The 21,092-nt window shown below is 44.2% G+C and overlaps 1 protein-coding gene across 1 annotated transcript in view; it reads right to left on the bottom strand.

Moving 5' to 3' along the window:
* Positions 1–9,790, bottom strand: part of LPGAT1 (lysophosphatidylglycerol acyltransferase 1) — a 65,289-nt gene extending 55,499 nt beyond the window's left edge. Inside the window, exons 1-3 of the mRNA XM_030498850.1 lie at positions 9,668–9,790; positions 9,254–9,395; positions 8,571–8,838 (exon numbers count right to left, since the gene is read on the bottom strand). Of these exons, the coding sequence (XP_030354710.1) occupies positions 8,571–8,808 (238 nt within the window). The 5' untranslated portion in view covers positions 8,809–8,838; positions 9,254–9,395; positions 9,668–9,790. The remainder of the gene's footprint in view (positions 1–8,570; positions 8,839–9,253; positions 9,396–9,667) is intronic.
* Between the last annotated feature and the right edge of the window lie 11,302 nt (positions 9,791–21,092).

Below are 21,092 nucleotides of genomic sequence, written 5' to 3'. Positions count from 1 at the left end.
GAAAACTGCACATGCTTTTAACTTTGCTTGAAAACAAATTAAATTGAAAAACTTCAGAAAAATTCCTCCTTTTTGCCACCAAAAAACCCCACGTCCACAAGCACTCCTGCCATTGTCCTAAAGATTCAACCTTCCAGAACCACAGCAGTGCTGCCCTTGCTCTTAGAACACCATTTCTATTTATAGTTCTACATAAGTGAGAAGCTGTAAGAAAGCTATTAATCTTTCTTCTCCCCCTTTACTTCAATTACAAACCTGAGGTGAATATTGAAACTAGTTTAAACTATCAGAGTCCTTTAACAGGGACAATTCCTTACCTTTTAGAACTATAACATTTAAAAAACAAGCTTTCCAGTTATGTCAAAAGAAGTAACGCCACTGGCACTATCCCGTAAATACTTGTGAAAAGACATAATGAAAGTACTTAAAAAGAGCAACCAAAACAAACCCCAGGCACTGCTGTCTTATTAAATCTTAAAGACTTTAATTTTCTTCCTTGCAATAACACTAAAAGTGTCCTTCTTTACAGAGCAGCAGTGAGACTGCATCTCTCCTAATCCAGTCTGCCCAAGAAAGCGAAACTCCAAGTTGTCCAATTCAGTTCTGATTCAAGCTCAGCTGTGAATGAAGCTGTTCTGATTTGATTTCAGCTTGCACTAGTGAAACTGCTGACCGTCTCAGAGCCCCTTCTTAATTCTTCAATAGCTTGAAAACAACGGAGGCAAACCCAGCAAAGCGTGAAGTTGAACCACTGGTATTTTTAGCACTAGTCTCCATCCTGTTCTTTACATATTTTAATAACAGAAGGTATAGCTGTGCACTGAGACAAAACTTTCCCATAGTTCTCCACCACGACACTCATCTCTTTCCTGAACTGCTACTTTACTTAAACGTTTATTGCTCTGGACTGTTCAACACTGAACAACTTCTGCATTTTGCTGGCTATTCATACAGCTTAAGCACTTGTGAAGTTCTTTACAATTGTCTGTGTAGCTGACAAACTCAAACAGTACACACAGAGAAAACTTCAGAGGAACCCCACTGCTAAGCTTTCATCCAAATGAACACTGGTCTTTTTATTCCTTTAGCGACCAGTTTTCAGTTTATGATAATCCTTTGTTCTCACCCTACACTTAATTTTCTTCTCTAAAGGAACTTTGCAGAAGGCACTTTTCCCGTCTGAAGGACACTAACCAGCTAACAAAAGAGAAAGAAAAGGCCAAGAAATCTACTTCGGTGACACTTTATTCACATACTAAAGCCATATCCTGCACAGGACTGCTCTCTTAAATCGGGGCTGTAAGCAGTAGTTCAACAAACATACTAAAGCTGGTACTGTCACCAAAAGATGCAGCTCTTTCCTCTTTGCCATTTGTACCTCCCTTCTTCTTTCACCACACGCACAAAATGAACGGGGTTAGGGACTGTGTTTTGTAAGTCTCCCAGCAAAACGGGGCGGGCAGTTTTAGCGTGGATCAGGGACGTGATCCAGATTACCACACAATCATTAAAATATTTGGCCAATAAAACTGAACCAGCAGTGACAGAATGAGTCTGAAAGGCTGGGACTGGCTTTTTGCAGCGGCACTCCCTGTTCGAAATGCCTTTGGGCAAACAAAATAACAAAACCCATCAAAACATGCACAAAAACCCAACAGCTTCATACCCAGAATCGCTCACTGGTGTCACAGAACATTTTCAGGAATGCAAACGTATTATCCTTATTTATTCCAGTAAGTGCATATACAAATGGCTGGACTATTATCTCAACTGTGCTGACTGCAAGAGCAGTGCAATTACATGCCCACACAATCACACATTTGACATGTCATCTGAAGCATTAGAGTTTATATTCCACTGTCATAAACACAAGCAGATTACATATCTTGGAGCTGTATTTTGGCTCACTTCACACTGGAAAGTTACACCACTAAGCTTATATTCCATACAGGGTTTATTAACTACCCTGTCTAATTAAGGTTGCACAACTCTTCCATTTTCAAGATCCTGTTTTCAGAGGCTAAACCCGTGCCAAAGTAACCTTTGGCAAGACTTCTCTGTCCCTCACACACACCCGACAGAGAAAGGAAAAGTGATATATTCTGTTCCTCTGTTTGAGCTTCATTCTGAAGAAGTCATTTCCCAGAACAAAATGACAGAGAAAATAGGTTTTATCCACATTAAAATATCCAATTTTTTTCCTCCAGTTCTCTGGAAAACCTATAAAATTTCTATGCTTTAGAATAGTTACATTAAATGAGAATGAAAAATTGCGTCTCTGACATAAAGGCATCATCTCTGTCATGTTCCAATACAGACACAATCACACTGTTGAAGTAGAAAAAAATTCCTCCTTCATACACTCAGCAAAGAATTGGTGGACAAAGAATCTAACTCCCTAAGATTCTGCTTCTTCAAATCAGAGCCAGACAAAAGCTTTCCTGTAATTATTTCATCTGGTTCCTAAAAGCCTACCATCAAGAAAAAGAACAAGAAAAGGTACAAAGAATGGAGACACCTCCCTCAGGTGTTCTTAGTCATATCCTTTCAGGCACTCAATCAGCAAAGGGAGAAGAAAGATGACTAGCGTGAGTAGATACACTAAAAACAAAGACTCAGAAGGACCAGGAGGGATGAAAACACATCCTAAAAATAGCAAACTCAGCCAGAAGCAGGAATAGAACCCAGAATTCCCAAAACTTTGTCTTCCTTTGGCTGTTGGCACATCCCACAGCTATTCCTGGGCTTAAAAGTAAATAATCACACCTTTCTGTATAGGTTTTCCTCAGTAATTTCATCCTTCCTATCCTTAGGCAGATGTGACACATTTGGCATGCTTTCAATAGTTTTTTGTCATCCAGAGGCGGGGAAAAAGAACAAAAGGACCTAAAGAGCAACAAACAACAAGACTGTCACTAACACAAACCCAACAGTGTGTGCTTTTACTCAAAGTTTAGTGCCAGGAGGCAGTAGCTTCCTAAAAATAAAATTCAGAGAACATTTCAATAACTATAAATGATCATTCCAAAAGATGAGCTAAATGAAACAACAGAAAATGGAAGATAAGCTGCACTGCTTTTGACACGTCGCTGATGCTACATGAGCTACGAAGAAGTATGGTAAAGCCTGTAACTCCTACTCCAAAAAGGAGAGATGGGAATTTCCTGGTGTAATTTTACATAGTTTTAAAAACAGGACAAGAGTAACTGTATAGCCCTCTCTACAAACAGACATTACTTGCACAAAGAAGTTGACAGCAAGTTCACTGCACTCCTTACCTCCTCTTACGCAGAGGCACACAGTCAAAACAGCTCCAATGTCCCCAATTCATCCAACTCTGACCTTTTCTTATCAAGACAGCTCACAAATTGCACACAAACTTCCTCTCACAAACAGTAAAAAATAAATTCAAAAATCCTTGCCTGATCTCTGCATACACATAAATCATACACATCAGAGAAAGCTGCATGTAAGCCAGGGATTACCTAGAAACCCAACCCATAGCCATAGCATAAACTAGAAGTTCTGTGTGGTATGTTGCTATCCAAATCTACTGAGTCTTACCAGGGATTTTTGCATGTTCAAGGGAAACACAAAACAAGAACAATTTTGTTTCTGCATTTCACATGCTGCCTTGACCTCGAAACCAGAAGGTGTTTCCCCCCTTCCTGTCCAGTGCTCAGAATAGCGACCAGTCCCGAAACAGTTAAAAATCACACTGTAGGAACAGAGGAGGGTAGAAAACAACGGCAGGGTTAGAGACATAAGCAGAGCTCCTGAAACAACACCTCCTGCCTTATTTGGGGCAAAAAATTTACTTTATCTCATCTGCCACTGTCTAGCTTCTGCTGCACTTCCTGCCCGAGGAGAGGGGCCGACTTGTCATGAGAAGCAGGGCAGACAGCACATGCTGCTGCACTGAGGAAGTGCTGTCACAGCAGCTCCACCTGTACCTCTCACAGTTCTGGAAGACAAAATTATTCACATTCTTAGAAGAACAGAAGAGTTAAGGCTGTTTGACGAAGTGAAATAAAGACGGTTTTAAATTAGGGGGGGGGGGAAAGTATGACTGCTGAAAAAGTTATAGAGTGGTCACTACTTCATCATACATACAGATCTGCCAATCAATGTTGAATCACTTGAGGGGAGCAAAAGGAGGACACGACCAAAAATTCAAGTCTCCATTTTAGTCTACTTGGCTAAATAACAAAGGAGGAGGAAAGGGAAATTGTCCTCACTTGACAAAACTTGATGGTTCTTACAGACACTCTTTAAATGTCACCTTCCTGGCTGACACAGAACAGTAGCAGGCAAAGCCATAGGATTTGTTCGCTCCTTATTAGGCACTGCATCATTACACCAGTAAGCATACTCACAGCACTAAGACTTTTTTGTGTGTGGTTACAGTTATTACTCTTTCTTTCATCAGCCCACAGCCCACCAACCCGACCAGCGTTATTGCAAGACTGTGTGTGTTGGCAAAAGGCTGAAACAGAAGGTTTTGTTGAGTTGGTCTCTTCCCTGCTGGGGTATAAAATACTCTTGAGCACAACTCTCAAGGAAACCCCTTCCCAAGATACCCACAGCCCTGCTGGCCACATCCAACACTTCTCTCCTCCGGTGTTCCGACCACCAGAACAACACTGATGGTTGCTGCAGACAAGAGGACATTCCCCCTCCGCCAGCTCCTCCCTGTCCCCAGCCAGAGGTGCAGGCTGGGCACACACCACTGAGCTGTGTGGAGCAGGGTGAAGCACAAGGTTAACATCCTGAGTACCAGGACTGCATTACTAACCCATTACTCTGCTGTCCTAGAGACTTCTAGTTGCCATACTGCAGCACTACCACACTAGTGCTAACTTCTGCACTTTGCAGGAAAAGACTTCAAGACAGTTTGTCTAAGTGTATTTACACAAAGCAAGCTTTTCTCTAGCAGTCCTATTCTTATCAATTTGATTAGATACAGGTATATTAAACTTGCGTCTTCAAGTTACATGCCCAGAGAAGTTCTAATCTACAAGACTGTTGCTTTAAAGCTAGCTTTGTAGGTGAGCAGAAGGTCATCAGATATTTACCACCATAGATATGCTGCATCTCCCTCCCCTTACATCTACTACACTGTTTTGTGGTTTCTGGTTTACTTGTATATTAAATGACAAATTGTAGCATGGAGGGGGGAAGGTATTTGCTAACAAAGGATCAAGCACTCTCAAGTTTGGTTTTTTTAGAATGCATCTTCCAAAAAATGCAGGAAAATGTTTAGAAGTGTTATTCAAAGGTGCCTTTCAAATCACACTACTATGCAGATTCTGAGTTTCCTAACTGAACAGCTCCTCCAATGACAGCAATACATTTATACAATAAGCTTTAAAAGAAGAAAAAGGCTTAGAAGAGTTATAAGAAGGCCCTTCTGAAAGCATATAAAAATATCATTGCTAGACTATCTAAACATGCTTCACAAGAGGACACTCAGTTTTTCTTTTCCATAAACATTACAGACTTCAAGAGAACAACACAGATATTTATCATACTCTGCCCTTTAAAAATCAAAGGCAACCAATTATACCCCAGTTCTCTCTCATACTTGCATCTTAAGAAGAAAAAGATCAGGGAAAGGAAAGTGACCTTTACAATTTCTCTTCCCATTCTCTCCTTTATTTTGCTTATCCAGTTATACACTCTCTTTACATAACATCAAGTGCATCTGCAAACAGAAACACCTCATTCAAGCAGCACAGATTAGAGCTGCTGATATACACGGATCATGTCATTTCTGTAACAAATCCCCTAGGATCCTAGCATGAAAACACAGGTTTATGTGGTGGTGGGGAGGAGAAGGGCAGACCTAATTCATGAGTTTTCCTCATCTCTTCCAGCTTTATTCAATGAAATTCACCACCAATTTCACAACAGCAGCAAAGCCCAGAAGGAAAACGTAGCACTCACCAGGTTTCCTTCATTCAGTGTTGAGCTCTCACCTACACATTACAAAGTTACAGGGGAAAAATAAAAGCCTGCCCTGAATCTATGTTGCAGGCTGTCCAAGTCCCTAATTACAAACGGTTATGTCACTTCACACCCAATGGATGACCCAAGCTCAGAAGGGGAAAAGGTAAGTAAGTTAAAAACCTAAAATACCCCTTCAACACAACTGAAGCAGAACACTACCTCTGGTCAAGACAAGTAAACTTATTTGGCTGGTTACCCTCCCAGTCAAGAAGAAAAACGAACAGGAAAACCAACTCACCAACTGCTCTGCTACTCAAAAGAAAGGCCAAAGCCTTAATCTTCTCAATGAACCCATACATACCCACTACCTTGTATTTCCTTTTGCAGAGATGGATCATACTGAAGTCTGTCTTTGACTTAGTTTTTGGAATTGAAGACAGAATAATTCTGGAGCACCGTCTCTGAGAGGCACCACTGCAAGTCTTAGATGCCAACTCTAACGAAGCAGTGTATCAGTTCTGAATTAGTTATGACATACTCCACAGAGAGGGGACCTAGTGACGGTCTTTTATGAATCTATCAGTCTGGAAACAAACACGTAAACTACTCTGTCTACATATATTGAAGCCATAAACATATGCTTTTCAGGTTTGTTCTGCATAAGGCACTGAGCACTGAGGAGGGTAAAGGAAGAATGGACAAAAAACCAAGCTATTCTATTTTGTAGCTTTCAGTATAAAACATGTTAACGTCTTCATATCAAATCAAATATATTTAAACTGACTTCATGTAAGCATTTGCTTAAAATCTTCCCCAAAACAAAAGCCATGCCTTATAGGGAAAAGCAAAAAGAAGGGGCCTCCTTACCCTTACACCATCCCAGCAAACACTTCCATGTAGCTGTTTGTAAAGGATACTTCAAACAACCATACTAAGACATTTCAAGACTGTAAAACAAATGATTTCCAATTGTCAAGATACATCAGCAACGCCAATCAACAGATGCTTCAGGAAGACTCTAGAGGATATGCAGATCATGCTAAGACCACTTTCCAAGCAATAGGCAAAAGAAACCACACAGTTCTGCAGTCAGCAGTAGAACTATCCCAAAGAAACTGCTTTCAAAGATTGACAACCATATCGTCATGGGACAATGGCTTGAATTTTAACTAGCACGTTCAATACACCCAGTGAGTCCCCAGGGTCATATGCTGTAGGACTTTAACATCACCATTATGCCCATGAACTTTCTCATTTCCAATTAATAATACACAGGACACCTTGAAAGTCGGTCCTTCCTTCTGGAAGGCCTTTGTGCTTTAAGGCATAAAGCAGACTTTTCAAATCATACCTGCCACTGCAAATACTATGTGGACTTCTTTTGATGAGCAAATACAAACATAGGAAAAGATTTTTCGAACAGCATTATCTGGGAAAGCTTGAGCTGTACCAGGCAAGGCAGTTTTGAAGCAGTGCAACATTGCAACAGTTCTAGCCCGAGAGACCAGTATCTAGCTTGCTGCTGCCACCATCTCCTTAAGAACCCTTAAGAAGAACTGGAAGCTCACCTAGAGTATCCACAGAAACTTTGTGCGTCTCGGAAAGGCACACGACAGGGTACCAAAAGGCACATTATCACAGAAGCTTCAGCTCTTGCAGCCTAACAAAGAGAGTGCTCCATCTGCATCAACACTGACTTTCTGACTAATCAGGAGTCTGACCAGACTCCAGAGCTGTGTGCTGCCATTCCTTTTTTTCCTTGTTTACATGGCAAGACCTGCGGATGCAGCCTGGGCAGAAGAGAGGGAAAGAATTTTAGGAGGGCTATTCATACTTTGCACTCAGTAGATTCACCTCCTCCCCTTTCCAAGGTTTAAGCACATACAAAGAACTGACGGCTGTTTCCTTGCACGAAGTGCAGTAGCCAGGATGAAAATCAGTGCATCTGAGGACAAGACTAGAGCCCTCCTTAGTATTTCAGTTCAGTCCATCACCTTGATGAGCCTATGAATACTAACAAGCAAAAGTAAGTTGCCAAGCAAGCATGCAGAGGGGCAAAACCCTTACAGGTTCTGTAATTAGCTCTGCTAACCGCAAACGAAGAGCCATACATTCGAGAAACATCACGCATCGCTATTTGTATGAAAGAGGTTCCCTCTTGTTCCTCTCCATTCTGAAGCAGCAGAAAAGACAGTTGTTGTTGCAAGGAATAGAAGACCTCCCGTTCTGACACGAGCTTCATGTCAAAGTTGTTAGCCTTGCGCCCTGATAGTTTCAAGTGGAGACGATTTAGAGACGCACAGACTTAAAGAGAAGTTTGGCTCTGTCAGCTACATGCACAGTACAAGTCAACTCTCTTTTGAAGAGATGCACCTTTTCATGCAGCACTAAAATAAAGACACTTAAAAAAAAGAAAGAATTGCTGTACTAAGACTTTCAGTATACTCAGCATCTCGAGCCAGAAATACAATGCATCTATGTAAAAAACCTGGAAGAAAAACATCCCACACACCCACTATATTTAGATATTCCCCTGCACGTCCCCATACGAAAACATCTGTGTTTTAACACTTATTTACATCTTTATATTTGTACATTTGAAATTATTAAGACATTCTTACCTGTATATCCTGCCCACCAGCCCCAGGAAGCCACCATAGCTAAAAGCCACTTAAATAATACTCCTTCGATATACCAGAAGCTTTGACTATCCAACACTCGGAGAGGCTGCAGCATAATTAAATACAAGACGTAGGACGGAATAGCAACCAGGTTATTGGCGACCATAAAAGCGAACCTGAGGAGTGCTTTCAGGCAGACGCAGCCCACCCGCTGGGCCTGCTCTAGAGTCACGGCCATTCTCTTCACAGCGGAGGGCGCGGGACCGTCCTGCAGGGAAAGGGAGAACGAAGCACAGGTAGCGCTGCCCGAGCGGAGCGGGGCGAGGCGAGGGTGCCCGCAGCCCGCCCCCGGGAGCTGCCTCTCACCGGTGACCGAAGCTGCTGCCCCCGCTGCAGGAAGCGCCGCGACCCTCCCGCCGGCGCCGCAGCGGCGGCCCCGTCCCCTCCCCTCCCCTCCCCTCAGCGGGCTCCGGGGGACCCCGGCCCGCAGCTCGCCTCAGGGGGACAACACGCGGGGTCCCGGCCGGCCTCCATCTTTCCCCCCCACACCAAAAGGTCGCGGGCGCTACGGCGCTGCCGGCGGCCTCTCCCCCCACCGCGGAGCGGCTGACAGGAGCCGGGGCCCGCGGAGGGGAGGGGAGGGGAGCGGAGCGGGCGGCGGCGGGCCCGGCCGCGGGACTCACCTCCGGCAGGGCGGCGGGGCTGGGGGAGCTGGGCCCGGCGGTGGCAGCAGTCCCGGCCGGCGGCGGCTCATGGACCTGGAGGAGGCGGCGGACCCGGAGGTGTGTGGCCGGGCCGCGGCAGCGCTACTCGCCCTGCGGCTCCCTGCGGAGAGACGGAGAGAGGGGGGCGGGCGGCGTGAGCGCGGGGGCCGGCGGGCGGGGAGGCGGGAGCGCCGGGCCGGGCGGGCAGGCGCAGACCGCGGGTTCACCTCAGTTCTCCCGCGCCGGCGGCCGGGCCGGGCCTGGCACCCCCTTCCCTTCCCCTTCCCTTCCCTTCCGCGCCGCGCCAAGCGCCGGCCCCGCAAGGACGGGCGGAAGGACCCTGCACCTGCCGGGGGGCGGGGGCCCGGGGCCCGGCCCGCGCAGGGTCCGTACCTCAGCACCGCCGCTTCGGTGCCCGCCGCGGGCCGCCGGCGCTTCATGCCGGCCGCTGGGGCCGCGCTCCCCGCCCCCGCCGGCTGCGTGTCCGCCGTGACCGCCCGCCCGCCGCCGAGGAGCGGGGCCGGCGCTACGGCGAGCGCCGCCCCCCGTCCCCTCACACGGACACACGCAGCGCGGAGCGGGCCCCGCCGACCCCGGCAGTGCCTCCCGAGCCGGCCCCACTCCGCGGAGGGGAAGAAGCAGGGGCTGCCCCTGCGGAGGTCCCCCCCCCCGGAGCCCGGCGGGGCGAGAGCGGGATGGGCGGGAAGCAGCACGGCCCGGCCCCATGCCCCCCCACCCGCCTTGGCGACCCACTGCTTTGATCCCCCTTGGCTGCTGCTGGTTAAAGTTGGGTACGGGGCACCCCAGAAAAGACCGTCCTGGCCCAGACAGCAACAACGTGTTTTCTCCCTGGGGGGGGGGGAGGGTGAGTCCCTTCCACGTGCTTTTTATAGATCAACTTCCAGCTTGCTTCCTTCTCTCTCCTCCGTCCCTTGCAGCCACAAACACCATCATCTACTGCCAGAAAAGCCCTGCGGAGGTCAGAGACAGCCCCAGGCCCAGCAGCAGCCGAGAGGTCAGACTTTACAGCCCCCTCCGACAACCTGCACCCCGCACAACCCCTGCCGGGTTTTTGCCTTCTGTGTAAGTAAATCATCCCTTGTGGCGGTACTGGACTGTTGTCTCTCCTCTGTTCACTGTGCCTGCCTGACACAAGTCGCCTCCGTAACCCCCGGGCAGGCCTTGGAGGAGCACTGTCAGAGCTCCTTCAGCTCTCTACTGTCTGACCCAGTCCAGTTTCCTCAGCTTACTTCAACTCTTACAATACCTACAACTGGGCAGAATGGCTCAGTGCAAGTGGTTTAAACTCTGGGTTCTTAAGGAATAGAAGCAGGTGAAAAAACTTACACCTTAAGAAGGAGACGTGCTAGAAGGTCTTTTGTGCCGAAAAAAAAGGAGAAAGTTTTCAAATGGCAATACTTCAGACTGAAAAACATACCACTTTCACATACAAACAACACCATGTGTAAAGCTAGCCCCCTGTTTCCTAGACAATGAGGCTTTAGAGACGACTGTACCATCAACTAAATTAAATCCAAACCTCCATTCCAGGAAGAAAACAAAGTTGTTACTGCAGATAAATTTCATTTGAGAATTTAGAAAGATGCAAACAACCAAATAACGCCATCGTGTTCTATTTGAGCAAAACAAAACAAAACTGCTGACCTCCTGCACAGAAAGGATGCGTCTTGCCTAAGTGTTTCCAAGTCTGGCAGGTTTTCTGTCTGTTATTTTCATTACTAGGATAATTCTGACAGTTGCACTCAGTAATCATTATGAAGTCAGCCTGAGTTGTTCTGAAGTGCTACCAGCTTCAGTAAGCCCTGAGTGGCTATTTTTTATCTTATGCAAACAACTCTGGACATACACTTGAACTTACCCTCAGCAAAATTTTACTCCAGCATCCTCAGGAAAGAGAAAGGATAATTTTTAGGCCATAATTAAAGTTACATTTTCACTTTAACATCCCAACACCAAAAAAAAAAGAGCCTTTTTTTATGATTCCAAGATGAATTACAATGAATTATATAGAATTTGGTATCTTAATTATATTCGCACTGTACAATTTGGAGTAACATTCTCAGGTCTGATGCATCGAACTGAGGGACAGCAGAAATGACGTTAGACAACTACTGAATTAGGCAATTTATACTGCAGAGAGGGATTGCACATGGGGAAGCAGGCGCTACAAAGCATTCTTTGTCAGTGACTGCCTTAAAGCTTAGGAAGCTGTGGTTTAGCATTTTGCTGAATGAGCTCCTAGCGAAGACCCACCCCTATTCCTCATTTCCTGGCCTTTCCATGGACAACCCAAATTGTGGAAGTGTGCACAATGAAATACCCCTCATGGATCTTGAGAGGCCTGCTCTCTGTCATCCAGCCTGAGGCTCTCAGGGAGCCTTTCTAGTATAAAGTAACACGTGTGTATGTGCCATTACTGCAAACAAAAAGAAGGAAGCAACTAAGCAGTAGAAACTTGGTTCATTTGGCCAATAACACCGAAGTGCAGAAGTTTCACATCTGGGTTTTGGTTTTGATTTAAGAAAAAAAAAGCGTTTCTCATTTCTGGAAGCAATTCCTCCTAATCTTTGAACTTCATGAGCTTTCTTTATATACTGTTTGTCATTTTACTATTAGAAAGGCAAAAAGAAGGCAAAAGATTAATATAATAAGCTCCCAATTTCTGGCCCTTTTTAACCATTTCTTTCAAGTTTACATGTTTTTTGATGGAATACCCCCCTGTAACTATGTCTTCTCAGCCTCACCTAAATACTGACAGGAATGTCATTACTCATCGTTGTACAAATACATGTTAATGTGCTTATTAACTGGCAGATACAGATACTACCATTGGTAATATCAGGTGATTGACTGAAGTCAGGGATTGCTGGAGCAGAGAATTAAATTCTGGAGTTGTCTCCCACTCACCTCCAAAAAAAAGGTACAACCAAAACCACAGGAAAATAAGGTTAGGCTTATTCCTGCCTGTAAGAAGGAAAAACATGTTATTACTGGGGTGGGGATGTAACACAGTAATAAACAAACACACGTGTTACATTCAGTTACTTTAAAAAGCTATGCTAAACAGCACATAGCTTACTGCAAGGGAGCTGCACAGTCTGGAAGGTTCTTAACTCACATAGGCTGGTCTTGATCACTGGATCTGGCTGCAAGATTCAAGTCAGGTTTTGGTCATAAACCCCTTGAGAGACTTCTGAAGAAGATCCTGGGTTTTGTCTTTGGGCACACTTCAAGAAGGGATGAGCGACTGTTGTTCTCACACGTTATGGGTTCAGTGGCATGTATCTGCATTAGAGCAGCCTGCGAGCGTAGCTGCGAGGCGGGAATGCATTGCAGGCATTCAAGTAGTCCACAAGTCACAGGAGCATGGATAACCATAATGAAATCAGGTCCACAGCTGTAAACACCAAACCAACTGAAAGCTTTGTCTCTGGAATTCAGAAACAGCAAGTTTTGGAATGCTTTTGAACTTCTGTCTGGGTCAGAGACTGGGAAGTAAAAAGCTGCTCATTCGTCCTGACAGATTCAATCAGTTCTCCCTGCTTGCTTTCCTTGGAGCAAACTGAAGTCACAGATGCCATATGGTCAGAGAAAAAAGGGATTAGGAAGATGCATCATGTGCTGATGACACCAAAAAGCAAAGTTACCTTTAAAAACCTTGTCATATAGAAAACAGAGACAAGAAAATAGCCTGAGAAATCTCAGATATTCTTTAGAGCAGGAAACAACTACTGTACCCAACCTCTCGGAAAGATATAAGTAGACAAGCTGCCACGAGGAACTACAAAGATGGGAGCATGTGCAGAGCACAGGCTGCTGGAAGATGCATAGCATGAATCAGGGCATATACTCAAGGGACCATAAATCCAGAAAGCGTCTCAAGTGAATTGTTAGCATTAGATTTGGAAAAAGAACATTTTAAAGAAGCGCCAAGAAGAACTTAAGTGTGTTTTCTACAAGCTGCAATAAAGAAAGAAGGGAAAAGAAGCAAAGAATAGTTAGGGTTGGAAAGGACCTTAAGATCATCCAGTTCCAACCCCCTGCCATGGGCAGGGACGCCTCACACTAGACCATGTCACCCAGGGCTCTGTCCAGCCTGGCCTTGAACGCTGCCAGGGATGAGGGATTTACCAAAATAAACAAAAGGAAGCAAGTTGTGGGCCCTTAACCCCCATCATTTTTAACCTCTAATTCTGAGCTGCTTTACAGAGTGTCAAGTACCCTGGTGTGGAGGATTTTTGCATTGCTGTCTTGAGAACATTAAACATTGCGTTCATTTTCATAACAACAGTTAATCCTTCCAAATATGCTGTAACAGTAGCTTCCATTACATCCTCCATGAGAGGCAAAACCCCCTCCATTCTCCAAGTAAGTCCTTAGCTATAAAGGATGGAATCAGTCACTCCATCTCTACCAGCTGTACCTCTGGAGAAACACCGGAAACATGCTTGTTAAGGTCCCTTACTCTTCAGTGCCAAGCTGTTCCTACATCCTCTCTTACTCATCCAACAGCAGACCACACTTTTTAAAAGCTCTACTTTCAGTAATCTTTGATACAGGAGTTCCTTTTGAAGACTCACATCCATCTATCCCACACAGAATGCAAATCCCAGGCCATTTTCTGATTTTCCTCTGGGAAGTAAATGTTATCAGACTACTTGGCCTTCCGGTCAAAGATGATTTTGTTTGCGTCTTAGTTCCTTTAAGGACACTTCAGGGTAACATGAAAATGGAAGTAAAATGTGGCATTGACTTCAGTACTTGTTACATTCCTGTATTCATGTAAAAAGGCTTTAACTGCCCTGACGCCGAGCTCAGCTCCCTTCCCTTGCCCCCCTCTCCAGATCCCACGTGCAGTATCCCTCACCAAGATCAGCCAGCTGCAGACAAGTCAGCCTTGCCACTTCCTACAGTTCTAGCATAGAGAGTTGTCATTTGTGCTCACTTTCTCTAATAGTTTAAGCTCTTGGATGAGAACCTAAGTTTTTTCACATTAAAAATTACACAGGAAATGGGTCATCAGTGGGACCAAAAATTCCAGGCTCGTGATAAATACATGCTTCCCCCTGCTCTACCAGCTTGAGCTGACATCAGATCTCAGGCAGGGTTAGTTCTGACAAGACTGCGGGGTGCCAGGTTAAGGCCTTGAGTTGTTTTAGGGCCATTTTTTGTCCTGGGAGAAGGTGGCAAAGAACATTTCCTGGGTTTAAACAAACAAAGCAAGGCAAGCCGTAGCCAAGGAGGCCAGATGACATGGAAGACACAGCTATACTACGTCAGTACAAGGGCACATTATCAAGTGTGACGCTGGGGAAGAGAGAAGACCACTTACATCTTATGCTGAGCCTGGCTACAGTCCTGTCACTCCATCTAGTAAATCCTACAGCAAAATGGATCTTTGTACAGGGAGAAATCTGCACTCTCCTGCTCTGTACTTCACATAGAGCTCATCTGTTGGATTACTGCTGCTCAATTGAATTGGCAAACATAGAATCATAGAATCAACCAGGTTGGAAAAGACCTTTAAGCTCATAAAGTCCAACCGTTGCCCAGCACTGCCAAGGCCACCACTAACCCATGGCACTGAGGGTTTGTGAACACTAAATTCTACATGATTTTTGAGCCCAAAATAGTCGGGTGCTCTCTACAGGAATGCATTTTTGTCCCATTTGATACCTAATTCTTACTTATCATGTGTTTTCCAATGGCTTCCTGAGGCCAAGGCAGTGTCAAAATAGATTTGCTGGGTAGAGACACATATAAAGTGATAGTTTGTAAACTTTTTCAAGTAGAGAGTATGTTCTAAAATTAAGAATTATTCTCTTATTTATGATTTGTCAACGTTGGAGCTTTTTTTAACTACTTTCGACACATTTATTTCCCCCGTAGCACAAAAGCAGTGTGATAACCAGGATCTGTACTTTTTCTATAGCACAGCAAGACCAGATCAAGGAAGTTTGGAGCTAGATAAGAACTGCACACTCAGCTTTCTTCATGACCTTACCATTTGTAAGGAAGGTGAAAAACCAGAATACATCACATTTGAACAATTTGCCAGTTAGTCACGACTAGCAGAAGGTGAGGCACATGTAACCACCTCTCCCTTTCTTCTACCAGCTCTATGCAAATATCACCATTTTCCACTTAAGCAGAGAGTGTTAGCCTTCACAACAATGCCACTCTTGGATTTTCCATCTCAATCTGCTTTACATAAAATGTATACATCATCTGTATATAATCTTTTTGGTTCCTTTTGGTCTAGCATATCCGGAATATAAGCCCTCTTGTTGCAGCTCCATGTCCTGTAACTCATACGCAGATCTGGTAAGATTACTTGTAAGCTATTTCACAGTTGTCCAAATCAGGATCACCTTCAAAAACAGAGAGGTCAGGTCTCAAAAACAAAAGTTAGGTTTTAAACAGCTAAATCCCTCAAACTATATTTCAGTCTCCTTAAAGATGCAGAAGTTCTCTTTTTTGGCTACAGTTCTTGTAAGGGTATAAGATTAGCAAGAACTTTGTATTAATCACAGAGGGACAATGCCTTGAGTCTCAGATTTGTGACTTTTTGTTCATTTTAACAAAATACACATTTTGATCTGACCCTCAACATTGCAATAATGTAACATATACATCTCCTACCAGGAACCCCCCCCGCCATTCCTGTTTTACAATGCCATGTCGCACCATATGATATTTTCAAGTACCACCGCCTGTAACTGTGAGCTGAATAATTCAGGTGTTTTGGGGTGTTTAATTTCTCATTAAAACTAAAAGACTTCAACAGAGACGAGTTATTAAAGATGGATAACAGATAACACCACAATGCAACCAGATGGTCAGCAAGCAAGGCTTTCATTTGTTACTGCAGCGTAATGGGTTTGTGCCGTACTGTGTGCGTCAATCAATGGGAGGCTTAAGTAGAGCACAACAAAGCTGGGTTCTCATCTCAGTTACACGGGTGTTCTTCACCCATTGACACCCCTGGCACCAAGGGAAGTCTGAGCTGAGGGTTTGCTTTTGGTTTGTCTGGGCCATGTTTGGGGTTGGTTTGTTTTTAAAGAAAGAAGCTCTAGAGCCACTCCAGCTACTTACTGAATCTTTAACCTCTGTGTTAGCTTGGTTCTGAAATCTTTTATCTGTGACATTGATTTACTTCAGTCATATCTATAGATTCATATTACTTCAGGCAATGATGATATGCTGATTATATACAAACTTGCACTTTGCAGGATTTTTGTAAGCCCATAAGGTTTGCATATGGAAGCAGGATACAAGCACAAAGATTAAGTCAATCTGTCTTTAGGCAGATGGGACACCTAACATTTTCTAGCTATCACACTGGTTTGTGATTAGCCATTTTGAAAAAGGAATGTAGTAAAAATAGGGACTTGACTCCACTGAATTCATCCCTAATATTTTTCTCCATCTCTAGTGGCAAATTAAGCTCTACACTGCATGCTCCTGACCATAAAGATCACATGCTGTGAGGTCAGTCATTCAACGAAGCTCCTGTTTTCTTCAAACTTGTTCAAGTTCATTTCAAGTCAACTTTACCAGAGAGACTGACTTGTATTTTGGTAAACTCTTATCAATGTCCAGCCAGTGTTTGTAGATCAAACTGCAAATACAAGAGAACTAAATAAATACTTATCCCTGTTACTAATACGTTTCTCACACTCAAATTCATAGTGAAGAGCTTGTTACAAAATTGAAGAGATATTCAGACTACTTGATCATTCCTATGCTTGTTGGATTTTGTATCACTACAAGGTAAAATTAACATTGATGTTTCAGAAAAGCAGTAGTTTTTCTAGCTGAAAAAGAAAGGAGAGTCCAGTGTAACAACGAAAGCCACCTTTGTGGGGGCTGTTTGTCCCTGTGCTGAATTCCAGCAACTTCAAACAGCGCTGTGCAAAGTACAAAGATCCATCCCAGCTGAGTTGACTGAAGAACTGGGGACAAACTAATCGGGTCTGATCCAAGGTCCACCGGGCATTTCTAGGAAGTAGGTATTGTAAAATAAACACAGTATTCACTGAAATGGTATCAGGACCCAGGTCTATCCAAAAAAAGCTTCATCTTCCCTCCCCCAATTTAGCACGGCATGCACCCTCCTTGTCTTATGATGCCATACGCAGCTTTGCAACTCTTCTCCTTAGCCTCCTCAAGACTGTGTTTAACTGGGTTACCAAAAGAAGGTAATGATAAATATGGCCATGCTGCAGGCTGGTGATGCAGTTTTTGCACGGGCTGAAGCTAACCAAAGAAATAGCACCAAGTCTGGGAAATCCACAAGGAAAAGTCACACCATCATTTGCATGTAAGCCATGTTCACCCACATCTTCTGCAGTCTCACTACCTGCTTGTTTCATGGCTCAAACACGCTCTTGATTTCTCTTTGCTGAATGTTGGTGTCTATGGTTGATGGCAATTAATCATTTCCTTGGGAAAAGTTCAGTTAAAGCTGGTGTTTGTTAATCAGTAACCATTAAGTTAGATAACACTATCACTTATGCATTAAAAAGTAGCCTGGTTTTCTTCTTCGTCAGAGTTAAACATGTAGGAGGAGGCTGAATCCCAGAAAACCCTCATACATCTCAGTGTGAAACTCCAGCTAAGTTTATCATCCTAAGTCAGGGACAGTCCCAACATGCATCAGAGGGAGAGAAAGGGAGGAGGCTGCACTGCAGATTCATGACTGGCATCAACGGGAAGGCCCCTCCTGTCCTCCCCACAGCAAATCCAAGCACTTCATCCCAATACATACTAACCCAACAGTCATCATCCGTCAAAGAGGAATCTTAATCTAGTGAGATCAAAGTAATGCTTTTATATACTTCTTACCACAGACATCCAAGACCAGTTTCCTTAAGCCTGTGCCACAGCACAGACGTGTTTGTAAAGGACAAATATTCCATGTTTTCATGCCACAGAGTCAAGTGCTGCCCAAAAGCTCCACAGCTTGGCATGTGCAGTGAGTGCTGGAAATTGTTCTTCCTAAAATACCACAATTGTTTATCATTAGTGCTATTGATGCATTTCAACTTAATAAAATGTTATGAAAGCCATTACTCCATTGTTAACTGTGGCTAAGAAAAGCAATCCTAATGGTGTGGATGAATCCAGCCAGACCACAAGCGATTACATAGCTTGATTTGCTCAGCCTAAGTCTCATAACAAAAAGGCAGAGGAAAACAAACCGAAGGTTTCAAAATTATAAAGACATAACTTTAATGCTACTTTTGCTTAGATTTATTAATCTACTGTGTCTTTAGGGGGAAAAAAGTATTAAAGAACATAAAACCACAAGAGAAGGTCCCTTTATTACACAAAAGTGATGCAAGGGGAAAAGAAAAAACCCTTTCAAACATCTATTAAACTATTATCCCTTGTCCCCTGATAAGAATACTCTGCCCTCAGTAGTCCCAGTTCCACTGAGCTCCTTTGGACACACATAAACCCTTGTCAAGCCCCCTTGGCCAAGGCTGTGGCTGACCCAACCTCCCAGTGTTTTATGCCGAGTGCCTCACACTCTCTCAAATGCAGTTTCACTAAGGTCCCAGATTTCACCTCTTAGCACTCTATAAGCCCCAGGCTTCAAATGGAAGCTGGGGCCAAAAGAGCTCAGAGCACGAGGAGACTGAAAAGCCCAGCTGCTCTGACAGCATATTCAAGTAGGACAGAGTGTCCTAGGGTTAGTATGCTGCAGGTCCTCGCCGTGTTGTTCAGGTGGGGATGCGTCCCCATCTTCGAGGCTTGAAAAACAGTAGTGAAATGAATTTGTGAGATTGATAAATGAAGTCTGGTTATCGATATAACTGAGGTCTCTCCACTTGCTTCCACTAGTAATTGTCAAGGCTGTCAGACAGGGGAAGGGGGAGGAGAAGAGGAAACAGGCTGAAGTGCTGAGGTTCTGAGCAATTCTCAAACAAGATGTGTTAATCCTGAGTGGTAAAACAATCCATCGCAGCGAATTCAGTGTGGCAGAACCATAACTGCGTATCACACTCAGCTGTGAGAACTTTGTACTGATGTAACTGGGGTCAAAATTTAATTGCGTGTCTTCCTGATAGTATTTCTAAATGGCAGCTTGTCTGAAGAGAAAATATCAATTCAAACCTTTTAGGCAAAAAATGTACAGAGAAGCAGAAATTTCCAGTCAGAACAATATGGAAAAAGTAAGTAAAATGTTATCTTGTCATAAAATGTGTCTTGATTGGCAAACTGTAAGGATCAAAGCAGTAATATGCTGGAGAAATAGCTAGATACAGCAGTGTAGGCTTTAAGCTACCATTCAATGTTCTTTTCTCTGCACTTCTGTATTCCAGAGGATTCTTCCCTCCCAAAACCAGCCTCGTGTCCTCTTCTCCACTGTTAATACTCAGTGATGACTGGACTTAGACCCTTACTAAAGCAAAGCTACTAAAGATAAACACACAACAAGATCCAACAGTTGAAGAACAAACTGTATTGGATTCGTTACAGCTTGTAGTAAGGATTCTCGAGCTTGAGTGGTGAAGGAACAGGACAAACTGTGGGGTGGTACTTTAATTCCAGACTATTTTGGTGCCTGAGATTACCAGCTGGCATCTTAGTAGGGAACAATCCCAGCTAGGGCAATGTCTTGGACATGGGAGTCTGCAGGAGGATCTACCATGCCCAGCTATAAACTGTTTCTTCTCCCGAAGGCAGGGAGGAGTGGAAGCAGAGGCTGGCTCGATACCTGCCAGCCCCACATCAGCTCTTGCTATCTCAAGCTGGGGTGGAGGCCAGTCATTTGGAATATGCAGATTATATTGCACATTCCACTCCCTACCGCACACACTGGTAACTTCTGTCTCCACGCAGAGATACTATTGGAGTTGTTACATACCTCAACTACTGCTCATCTCTCCCCTAAGGAGGGTGTACACTGTAAAAACAAACAACCCACACCCCGACCAACCAGCCCAAACCCCAAAACAATGGCAGTCATTAGATGAGGCCACAAAAACATTCCATGGGCTCCACTCTCACACATGGCAGAGGCATTATCTAGGACTGCAAGCAAGCATAAATCATGTGTGTACCAAACTGTAGCAGAAAGGCTCACATTCCAGGGGAGGGAATGCTCTTAGATCTCTGCTATTCATTATGGTGCCAAACACCTTAACACTTGCTCCTGGCCATTAAGTTTTCCTAATGGAATGTAAGGAAGAAAGCAGCCCCAACACAGCCTGTTCAAGCAGAGGCTGTTGCTCACTGTAAAGCAGCAAGGGTGATTCTCACAGTTACCCCACTGCACACACATGCACATTATTTCTTCCTTCTCTCTGACAAATTCCAAAGTATCACAACTTGTGCAAAGATAACTTAAGGGAATGACAAAAAGAATCACAGATGTGTTTGGAAGGACTGGCTGCAAGCACTGTTGCACGGGATGACCTGTTAGAAGCTCTGGATTATGTCTCGAGGAGATGGATAAAAGGTGCAAGATAGCAGCTGGTTGAAGACACAATTGAGTAGAAACCCACTCGTGAATTTGAAGAATGAAGGCAACAGATTGTAGGGAAAAAAGTTAATCAAGTGCTTACATCACATTGCTCAAATATACTACGTAATACACTCTAGAGAAGTCTAAACCACTGCAGGAAGTCAGGAAGCTTTGCATATCACTGCTCTAACCAACACCCCCAGCAGCAGTCATTCTTCACCAGTTTTTACCTTAGAAACCACCACTACTTGACTTCATGGTCAAACCAAAAAGATAAAAACATTAACTTGCAACTCGAGTCTCGCAGTCCTGCAGGCCAGA

Source organism: Strigops habroptila, chromosome 10 (genome assembly GCF_004027225.2).
Source record: "Strigops habroptila isolate Jane chromosome 10, bStrHab1.2.pri, whole genome shotgun sequence".
Classification (NCBI taxonomy): Eukaryota; Metazoa; Chordata; class Aves; order Psittaciformes; family Psittacidae; genus Strigops; species Strigops habroptila.
This window is presented reverse-complemented; position numbering and strand designations above follow the sequence as displayed.